The sequence below is a fragment of the Spinacia oleracea genome, chromosome 4 (genome assembly GCF_020520425.1).
Source record: "Spinacia oleracea cultivar Varoflay chromosome 4, BTI_SOV_V1, whole genome shotgun sequence".
Lineage (NCBI taxonomy): Eukaryota > Viridiplantae > Streptophyta > Magnoliopsida > Caryophyllales > Amaranthaceae > Spinacia > Spinacia oleracea.
This window is the reverse complement of record NC_079490.1, coordinates 121,135,849-121,147,141: the sequence shown is the minus strand read 5'-3', so window position 1 is coordinate 121,147,141 and position 11,293 is coordinate 121,135,849. Positions and strand designations below refer to the sequence as shown.

Below are 11,293 nucleotides of genomic sequence, written 5' to 3'. Positions count from 1 at the left end.
GTCAAATTGTATCTTCTTAGTTCTTACAACATTCATTTTCATTTTTATGTTACATGGAGTAACAAAATTGTGAGATCTGTTCGAAACGAAGATGTCAATCTCATTTGCTACATTTTCTTTGGCAAGGCGTTCTTTTTACTATCCTAGTGCATAATTGATAAAATGATAAAGTGGTAATTAAAGACTTAGATGTATAAACTATAAAGGGAGAATTACAGAAAGGAAACTTCACATGGATGTTGTTGGTTAAACCACGAACCTAAAGAGACCAAGCGTACAATTAACCCAACAAAAAAGAGATGTTTGTATTTTACATACAACTTTTGTTTATACATGTAATAAAAACCAAGTAATTTGGTCTTATGATGGAACCCCGGACATGGAGCGAAGGTTCTCAACGATGGAATCAATTATAGAATGAGATCCAGCAGTAGCAGCAAATGGCAAATGCTTAGGTGCTTCAGCTCTGTCAAAGTAGAATCCACCAGAGATCAATTTATCTTTGGGTCGTAAAGCCAACCATATTATGGTATCTGCACCTTCATCCCATGTTCGAAATTTCCCAGAAAACCTAGCAATTTATCAATCAATATTTACAAATCAATATATTTCTGATTTACTAGTAGTTTAAACACTGAATTTGATATCAAATGATCCTCATTCTTCTTAATGATTGATTGTGTTTCAAGTTTGATTTTAATATTTGTTCCTGTGGTACTGTTGCTTGATGAGTGCATTTAATGATATAGTAAGTTGGTAACATCTGCATACACTTAGGAAGGCAGCTACTGAGCTGCTTTCTGTCAGGATTATGATATAAAGAAACCAAAAATCGGACCCCAACAGGAATACAGGATGCAGAAGTATCCTAAAGTCCTAAACTAAGCTTCCTTGTTAGAAGCTTCAATTCAATTTTTCTTGAATAATTTTTAGGTCTGAGAGATTGGTGGACGCTCTGTATATTTGTGCGAGTACAGAAGAAGGGAAGAATCTCTTCTAACAGAAGATGTTAAAGCAAGGGTAACTACAATAACAAGATATTTAGGTAGAATTAGTTCGAGTTGCTACATCTGTCTTGATGCAAACCACTTAGCTGTAACTAGAAGTTCCAAACTAAGCTAAAAAGCTCTCATGGTACAAGTAAATTAACATGGAATAAGAGTTAATACTTAATAGGTTTCCAGGAAAATAAAGTACAACAGAACAGAGTTAAGGTTATACCTTTCGGAAAAATCTGGCAAACTTTTTGCAACTCCAAGCGTCTCAACCCAGCCTGGATGCATTGTGTAGAATCCAATATCCTTATCCTTGTACTTTTCAGCCCATTTTTCTGTTAATGCAACCTGGTACAAACAAATGATGCACATATTGGTTTAAACTTTTAGCTTGTTCAAAAGTGAATCTATCAGCTATGTATGCCAAAGTGTTCATCGCAGTAGCCGAAGGACCAACATTTATATAATAAGAAGGGCGTTTCTCATTACTCAATGGAGAGTCCAGCGTTTATCGCCTATTCAGGAACTAAGAACAACATTTCTCATTACTCAAAGGAGAGTCCAGCTTGTTGGAAGTTCTTGTTAGAAATGCAAAAGAAAAGAGTGGGAAAAGTGAAGAGGGAAAAACTCCCATATTGATAAAATACCAACTTCATTCCTTGTTTATACTTGGGGGCTTGAGTGTATTACTTGTTTGAGAAAGTGTGAGAGTGGTATGGGTGGACACATACCACACGCGCGCGCGCCGGCCGGGCGGGTCGGACATCGGATCTTGGGGAATGCGATGTGCGCGGGTAGCCGTTTTATGGTTGTGCTTGCTGTTGTTCTGATTGAGAAACTACCACCCTCATGGAAGGATAATCTTGTTGAACCCAATGGTAATGCCAGTTCTGATAGGTTTAAGGGGAAGACAGTCCGTTCAAGCCTCAAGGTAAAATTTAGAAGTTCAAGGGAAACTGTTTTGAATGTGGGAAGGCTGGTCACAAAGTCAAGAAGAAGTCCGATCAGAATCAAGCCAACCTTGCTGAAGCTTGCTTCTGATCCTAACAATTTTGTTGTTGTTGTTTCAGAAGCTAACCTGACAGGTGATGTTGCTGAATGGATTGTTGATACGGGGACAACCAGGCCACATCTGCACCAACAAAGACACTACCTATGAGAAGATTGGTGGTGAAAATGTCTTCATGGGTAACTCTGCTTCCGCAACTGTCCAAGGCAAAAGGAAAATCGTTCTCACTCTCACCTCTGGAAAAACTCTTACCCGTACCAATGTTTTGCATGTTCCAGAAATGCATAGGAACCTGATTTCTGGTTGCTTTCTCATGAAGGCTGGTTTGAAGCTTTCCTTTGATTATGATATACTAGTTTATTACTCATAACGGGGAATTTTTGGTAAAGGGCTTTTGTAATGGTGGGTTGTTTACTCTTGGTATTTCAATTAATTATGAATAACAAAGCTAATATTTCTTCTATTTATATAGCTGAGTCTATTGATTTGTGGCATGCAAGATTGGGTCATGTTAATATTACTTCGATTAGTAGACTTAAACACTTGAATCTGATTCCGAGTTTTTCTAAAACTGATTTTTCAAAATGCGAAGTATGTTTTGAAGCCAAGTTTGCAAAGAAGCCATTTAAATCAATAAATAGACAAACAAAAGTACTAGAACTTGTTCATAGTGACTTGGGGGATGTTAAAAATTATGAGAGCAGGGTTGGTAAAAGGTATTAAATTACTTTTGTTGATGGTTGTTCTCAATTTACGATGGACTATCTTCTCAGGTCAAAGGATGAAGCTAAGAAAATGTTCCTTAAATACAAGGCTGAAGTTGAAAATCAGCTAGATAGGAAAATTAATAGACTTAGGAGTGATAAGGGTGGTGAGTATAACCCTAAAACTCTTAAGGCGTTTTGTGAACAGAATGGTATAGTTCACGAAACAACAGCTCCATACACACCCGAACAAAACGTGGTTGCTGAAAGGAAAAACATGACTTTGAAAAATATGATGAATTCAATGTTAATTAGTTAGTTCTGGGCTTCCTGATAATATTTGGGGGGAGGCTATTCTTTCAGCTTGTCATGTTTTGAACAACGTGCCTCATAAGAAGTTGTACAAGACTCCTTATGAGCTATGGAAAGGTCGAGCGCCAAGCCTGAAATGCTTGAAAGTGGTCCAGTGCCTAGCAAAAGTTGGCATACCCAGTTTCAAGAGGGATAATATTGGTCCCAAAACGGTTGATTCTATCTTTATAGGTTATGCTTATCAAAGTGCTGCTTATCGTTTTCTTGTTAAGGGTGCTAACAACTCTTATGCAGGTGGTAACATTATTGAAGCGAGAGATGCTGAGTTTTTTGAAAATGCTGTTCCTTTGAAAATCTCTTGCACCAGTAATGATGTGCCATCTTCTAGTACTTCTAATGTTTTTCCCATTACTCCTTCTGCTACTAACTAGTCTTACATGCACGCGATGCGTGCGTGCGAAAGTGTATAAAAACAAAACATTGTGTTAATCCATCTAATCACCTCAAAAAATAGGCAATTTTTTTTTTTTTTACATAGTTTATTGAGAATTATTATTGTTGAATTACTTCAACAAATATTCAAAATTTGAGAATTACGGAGTATTATTGTTGAATTACTTTACCAATTATTAAAATTCAAGCATGGATATAACATAGGTCTATTGAACATTATTGGTCAAAGTACTACTCCGTATTAGTTTTTGTTACGATTACACTTAGGGAAAAATATTTGAAACGGGTCAACTTTTAGGCCAATCCGTTTATAATGAAAATTTACATAATACTATGAACCATAAATATTTTACAAAACTTTATTGAACATTTCTGATGATGAAATATACGGGTAAATACTGGAAAACATAAAATCAGAGAAATTTATGCTGCAAAGCGCCTACCTTAAAATCTATATCGCACAATTTAAATATACAAACAACCATAACTTAGTCACCGTGTCTTTCAGTATGTGCTAATTTCTGTAATATGTTTAAACTCAACTAAAGTGATGGTTAAAATTAGTCATTGTAAAGTTGTCCAATATAATTCTACCCGACCCGCCCGGTAACCAGATCCACTCCGTATGATTCTCAAACTTGAATTTAATCGGAGCTCACTTCCTCCACCACCACCACCTTTACCCATACCCATCAAAATACTACCTAAATTATATTTCCTCTTCATTTTCTCCTCTTTCACAAAGACTCGGTTTTGCAGATTAAAAAATCCAAAAACAAAATAAGAAAAAAGAACCCTCGTTTTATAAGATCGATCATGGGTTGATCAGAATTAGCATGGTATAAAATTGCATCACCGGGATTTTATAAGATCGATAAAAATAAAAATAAAATTAAAATTGTAAAATCAATTCGTTTTTTTTTTGGAAAGGGGGATAAAAAAAGCTCAGATAAATATTGGATAAAGTTCAATTCCCCGATCTCCACAAAGGAAATCTCGTAATGAGCTGGGATTGATAACTAACCTATTTATTTTCAATATAAAAAAAGGAAATTGATCAAAATTAAACCAAGAATGAAGAAAAAAGATGAAAATGTTCCAGAACTTGAGAAGGAAGAAGGATGAGTGTATAGAGTACGAAATTTTGGTTTGAGATTTATATGAAGTGGGGAAGGTAGAAAGAGAGGCGGAAGAACAGAAATAGGTTTAGGGTTTATCGCAAGTTAAACGTTGAAGGGTACATTCGTCTTTTTGATTGGGGACACGAAAAGTGGGATTACCGAATTGCCCCTCCCCTCTTGCCTTATATAATAGAGAAAGTGATTCTGATTTGGGGCGAAGGTGAAACAAAAGGGCAAGAAAGGAAATCAGTTATGGTGATGATTTTATTAATGCTTTTTCTAACTGAACCTTTCTTGATTAATGATGATTTTTTGTATGTCTTTATTTTAGAAGACAACCCTAGAACCTATGAAGAGGCAATGAGGTCAGTTGATGCAATATTCTGGAAGGAGGCTATTGATAGTGAAATCCAGTCAATCCTGAGTAACAATACTTGGGAATTGGTTGATTTGCCTAGAGGGTGCAAGCCTATTACTTGTAAATGGATCTTTAGGAAAAAATTGAAATCATGTGGGTCAATTGACAAGTATAAGGCAAGGATTGTGTAAGGGATTTTACTCAAAAACATGGCATTGATTATTTTGATACCCATTCTCCTATCACTAAAATTCAACCATTAGTACTTTGATTGCTCTTGCTTGCATTAATGATCTTGTGGTGCATCAAATGGATGAAAAAACTGCATTTTTGAATGGTGATTTGGATGAAGAGATTTATATGGTTTCACCTGAAGGTTATGTTGTTCCAGGTCAAGAGAACAAAGTTTGTAAACTGGTCATGTCATTGTATGGGCTTAAGCAAGCTCCTAAGCAATGGCATGACAAGTTTGACAAGACAATGACTGGTAATGGCTTTCATGTAAATGAAGGTGACTCTTGTGTTTATTCTAAACATGATTTATTTGGTTGTGTGATTGTTTGTCTTTATGTGCATGATATGCTAATTTTTGGTACTGATTTGGATCGAGCGAATTTTTGAGGCAAATGTGATTTTGAGAGTAAAAATTACTAGAACTCCAAATGGCATCTGTCTTAGTCAAGCTCAAAATGTTGAAAAACTTCTTAAAAAGTTTGATTCATTCAATGTCGATCCAATTAAGACCCCTTATGATATAAGCATCCATTTAAAGAAAAAATAAAGGTGACACTGTTTGTGAATCTGAGTATGCTAAGATTATTGGTAGTGTCATGTTTCTTATGAACTACACTACGCCTGACATTGCTTATTCTGTGAGTAGGTTAAGCAGGTACACTCATAAACCAAGCAATGAGTATTGGGGTGCTTAAAGCCTTAGAGGCGTTTACTTAGGTACTTAAGGGGTACCATGGATTGGGGATTGCACTACTCCAAGTTTCCAGGAGTGTTGGACGGATTTTGTGATGCCAACCTGGTAACCGACAATAATGAAGTCAACTCCACCAGTGGTTATGTCTTCACCCTAGGGGTGGAGCTATTTCTTGGAAATCTTGTAAACAATCTTGTGCTGCTATGTCTACTATGGAATCTGAGTTCATTGCTCTTGAATTGGCAAGTCATGAGGCAGAATGGTTGAGGAACGTGCTTGCAGATATTCCACTGTGGGGGAAGTCAGCTCCTTCAGTTGCACTTCATTGTGATTCGCAAGCTGCTATTGCCGTGGAAAACAACCATGCCTACAATGGGAATAAGAGACACATTCGTTTGAGGCACAAGGCCGTCAAAGAATTATTGTCAAGTGGAGTGATATCATTAGACTATATCAAGTATGAAATGAACATCGCGGATCCGTTAACGAAAGGTTTATGTCAAAAACTAGTTTTGGAAACATCGGAGGGGATGGGCTTGAGGCCCATTGGATGAATTGTAAAGTAATGAACTCCTACTCAGAATGAGTTCTAAGGGGAACATTATGTAATAATTCAAAAGCAGACATTTTTATTTTGTCCATCCATTAAGATGTTTATTATGTGCTTGCTACAATTGGAAAGAGGATGATTATATGGCTCTTAATGAACCCGTATCCATAATTTTGATTGTGTGATGTAGCTCATACTTGATGGGATTAACCTACTTAGGTGTGGAAGTGATGCCGCTTCCTATGAGAATTGCATGGGCTATTCTCTAGAGCAACTATGAGCATCCAGGTTATGCGTATAACCAGTATAATGCGTCACTTTTATTGGCGCAGATTCACAATATTATACATGTTCAATTGTGTGCTTTGAGTGATGGATTTCTAACCTCCTATTAAGTTCAAGACGAAAGTCACTTGATAGGAAAGAGATCCTAGCTTGAATGTTACTAAGTGTTAATTCAAGTTGCAAGACATTGACACTTTTTCAATTGTTTGACATTACGGGAAACTGTTCCGTTTTTATTATCTAGCCGTTTTATGGCTGTTGCAGTTCCCAAAACTCTTTGAATATATATTTCTTCTTCCGTTTCTCCAAAAAGAAAGCACACAGAAATCAAAACTCATATTCTCTCAAACCCTCTTTTGTTTTCTGGCAAGTATTCTGGTGATCTGGTCTCTAATCGAGACTTGTGAGTGCACACAATCCTTGGTGCCGCGTTAACCATGGAGGACAACCACAAGAGTTTTACTGCACCGGGGTAGCAGTGGTTTGGCCACGGTGCGACAATCGTTCAGATCGTAATTCGTAACATCCAGATAAGTTGTTCTAATTGTTTATTTGCTAACACAACTTTTTAGAATAAAGTAATCAACAGGTTGCTGTCGTATATAGACACATTTTATCATCACAATAATGCTATGAGTATTGGTCCTATGGAGCATATTACGATACTTGAGAACACTAAACCATAAGAACTAAAATAAATCACCGTATATGCTACAACGCTTTGTAATTTTATATGAAAGTTCACATACGAAAATACTTGAAGCATCCACCAAGTAATTAGGTTCACCAGGGAGAGGACGAGGACACCTAACTGAATGTACAGATGCCGGACTAATAACTAGCAAATAAACCGATTATGCCTGAAAAATATATTAACACTGAGCATAAATACTTTTACTGACCTGAACTCGCTTGTTTCGAGCATACTGCGCCACCCCGTCAAAGTTTTCCTCACTGAACTTCACAAGAAATAAATAGTCACAAATTATATCTGGTTCATGTTCATATAAAAAACCCTTCAAAAAGAATATTAATACAAAGAAGCTACTTTTCCACAATGATCACTCACCTGCAAATCTTTTGTTAAAGGAGAAGTGTACATGCCACCAGAAGAAACTGTAATTACTCGTGCATCAGGTGCAGCCTTTTCTAATAAGGGCAACATTGACTCTGTCAAGGCATAAGTGCCCAATATGTTTACAGAAAAATTCAGCTCGAAACTGGAATGAAACAAGTGAAAAAGACATATTTATTAGTACTGCATCCAAGAATGCATGCATCTGTGCACAGCAACACACTTGAACAAGTACATCATGAATGACCAATGGGGGTGGGGGTGTGGAGGGGTTCTGTACGGATAAAATATCAATGTAAACATTTCTGCTATACAGAAGAATTATAAGTTTACCCTTCAGAAGTTGTGACGCGGTTAGCCTCAAGAATGCCAGCATTATTGACCTAAAGCAGTTAAGAAAATCAGACAAGTAACATTCAGTTAAGTTATATGAACTACAGAAGAAAGGGTTATAAATGATAAGGGTCATAAATTATACAGTACAAGAGATGATAGTTCACATGAAAATCAAGTTTACCAAAAGATGAAGAGGGGCACCCTTGGAAGAAAATTTTGCACTTAACGACTTGATGTCACTAACAGATGACAGGTCGCATACCTGCACGTGATTTAGAAGGCAATTGTAAATTGTAATCAGCAGATTCTATAGTATCCAGTTAGCATACAAGAGATCCCATGGAGTTGAAAGAAATAGCAGAAATCAGTCAGAATTGAAACAAGATCATTTATGATTCCCTAAATATCAGTTATTAAAACTTAAAAAGAGTAATGTAAACCTCCAGGTAAACATTCTGATTTCCAGTTTTAGTTTGAATTTTGGAAAGAGCAGCTTCTCCCCTCTCCTTACTACGGCACAGCAAGTAGACAGATGCCCCTCTGCAGACAATTATTATTATAAATAAAAATAAATGAATGAGATAAACACAAAGTTCTGAAAGCATAGGCAATAGTAATACCTTGAAGCGAGGTCCTGAGCAGTTGCAAATCCAATGCCGGTATTTGCTCCACTAACCATACAATTCTTTCCATCCAATCTTCCTTGCATATCTTCTACTTTAAACTTGTTTGAATGTTCCCTAAACCAAGATTTTTGGACTTAATATATGGACAAAGCATATGATAACATTGTCACATTCAGTTTAATCATTTCAAATCATTTACGCTGTTAACCAAGTATATCCCTCTCTTAATTTCAACCATGCATAACTTAAATTCTGAATGCATCTGCAATTGTTCTATAGTTCTATAAGATAAGCCAAATCATGAGAATTTATTACTAATGTCGGACACAGGGAGTTCATTCTCCTAATAACCCAGTCTACTTCAAATAGCAGCTAATCACTAATCACATAATTATTACTCATCACAATTATTTCATTACACAATTTAATTTTAAAGGGATATACAAAAAAAAAAAAAAAAACTTACATGAACCCAGCCTTGGTAAAATTTAGGTACCCATAAACACCAAAAGCTGTTGTTCTCCATGCCTTCATTTCAATTATATAAAATAAAATGAGCAAAATTCATAGCAAGAAAAGAAATGAAAAAAAAATAGAAAATTTGAGAAAGAGAAAAAAAAAATACCTTGAGAAGAAACATGATGCAATCTCTAACAGAAATATGAATTTGAATTTTTATCATTTTATTTTATTTTCAATTGATGAGTTTAACTAAAATGTTGATGGGAGTTTATAAGGGGCTTGAGAAGGTGCCACGTAGCAATTAATACCACCATTATCTTTCATTTTCAGGTGCCCGATTTCATTTTGGGCATACCGGCCCATTACTTTAAAGTCCGTAGGTTAGTGAGCCTACTTTTAAAAACTTATACTCCCTCCGTCCCGGAATACTTGATCTGTTTTCCTTATCGGACCGTCCCTTAATACTTGACTTGTTTCTAAAAATGGAAATATTCTAACAATATTATATTATTTCTCACTCCACCCCTATTAACCCACCTACCCCCTACTCCATACAAAAAATAATTAAAAATTCAACCCCTACTCTCCCCCAACCCCACCCCTTTACACATTTCCCACTAACTACATTAAAATAATACCCACTATCAACTACTACCTATTAAATTAAATAAGTCAATTCAAGTCCCTTAAACTCTGTGCCGGTCAAACCGGGTCGAGTATTCCGGGACGGAGGGAGTAACTAATTTTTGGGCCCGGGCGATGCCCCAGGTTACCACTTACCACATTAGTAACATTTTCATTTATTTATTTTTATTTTCGCAATGATAACATGAAACACGTCATGTCATAGTGGTAAATGCTTTATTATTTAAACACAAGGTTAGGGGTTCAAACCTTATGCAAACCATAAATCGCATAGAGTGAATGACTAATAAGCAGAGTGTCATGTAAACTTCTTTTGCAACGCCTTTTAATATATACTCCCTCCGTCCCGGAATACTTGACCTGTTTTCCTTATCGGGGGGTTTCCCTTAATACTTGACCTGTTTCTAAAAATGGAAATATTCTAACAATATTATATTATTTCTCACTCCACCCCTATTAACCCACCTACCCCATACTCCATACAAAAAATAATTAAAAATTCAACCCCTACTCTCCCCCAATCCCACCTCTTAACCCACCTCCCACTAACTACATTAAAATAATACCCCACTATCAACTACTACCTATTAAATTAAATAAGTCAATTCAAGTCACTTAAACTCTGTGCCGGTCAAACCGGGTCGCGTATTCCGGGACGGAGGGAGTAGTATAGATGGCCCTCTTAACAAAGAAATTTATTCAAATATTTACTAGGCAAATTTGTCAAATACAACCTAGTAAAGTTCTCTATTTGTCAATTACAACTTCAAACTTCTAATTTTGCCAATTACAACCTTAAACTTGTACATCCATTTTAAATTACAACCCGAAATAAATTTCCGTCAAAAATTACCGAAAGATGATGTCATAATTGTATTAAAAAATTAACGAAGTACATAATATCTATATAAAAAAGTTTTTTTTTCGATTTAATTTTAATTCTTATTTTTCGATTTAATTTTTTTTTAGAAATTATGTATTTATTTTAATAACATTATGACATCATCTTCCGGTGATTTTTGCCGGAAAATAACTTCGGGTTGTAATTTAAAATGGAGGTATAATTTGAAGGTTGTAATTGATAAAATTAGAAGTTTGAGGCTGTGATTGGCAAATATGAAACTTTATTAGGTTGTATTTGCCAAATTTTTCTATTTACTGATTGAAATAATAGATCAAACTGACTTTAGCTAGACTCCGTTTTATTAGACTTATTTTGTTTAAAGTTATATCATTCGGAAAAAATCTATTTGGAAATAACTTATTTGTGTGTGAAAATTTCTTTAAAAAAATATTTTTGAATTTATCTTATCTTAACTTATATGAACTTATTTTATCTAAAATAAGTCAAACATAATAGACCATTAACTTACTACATTAATTTGATATACAAAGGTAATGATGCTGGATAAAAACAATTGAAGCAATTTTACT

General features: G+C 35.5%; 1 protein-coding gene across 1 annotated transcript; it reads right to left on the bottom strand.

The window, feature by feature from the left end:
- Nucleotides 1-171: 171 nt before the first annotated feature.
- LOC110784058 (uncharacterized) lies at nt 172-9,471 on the bottom strand. The gene is made up of 10 exons (XM_021988458.2): nt 9,378-9,471; nt 9,219-9,280; nt 8,747-8,866; nt 8,567-8,666; nt 8,308-8,388; nt 8,124-8,173; nt 7,785-7,935; nt 7,618-7,674; nt 1,222-1,343; nt 172-571 (listed from the first exon to the last, which is right to left on the bottom strand). Exons 1-10 carry the CDS (start codon nt 9,432-9,434, stop codon nt 361-363), a joined length of 1,011 nt encoding a protein of 336 aa, XP_021844150.1. The 5' UTR covers nt 9,435-9,471; the 3' UTR covers nt 172-360.
- Between the last annotated feature and the right edge of the window lie 1,822 nt (nt 9,472-11,293).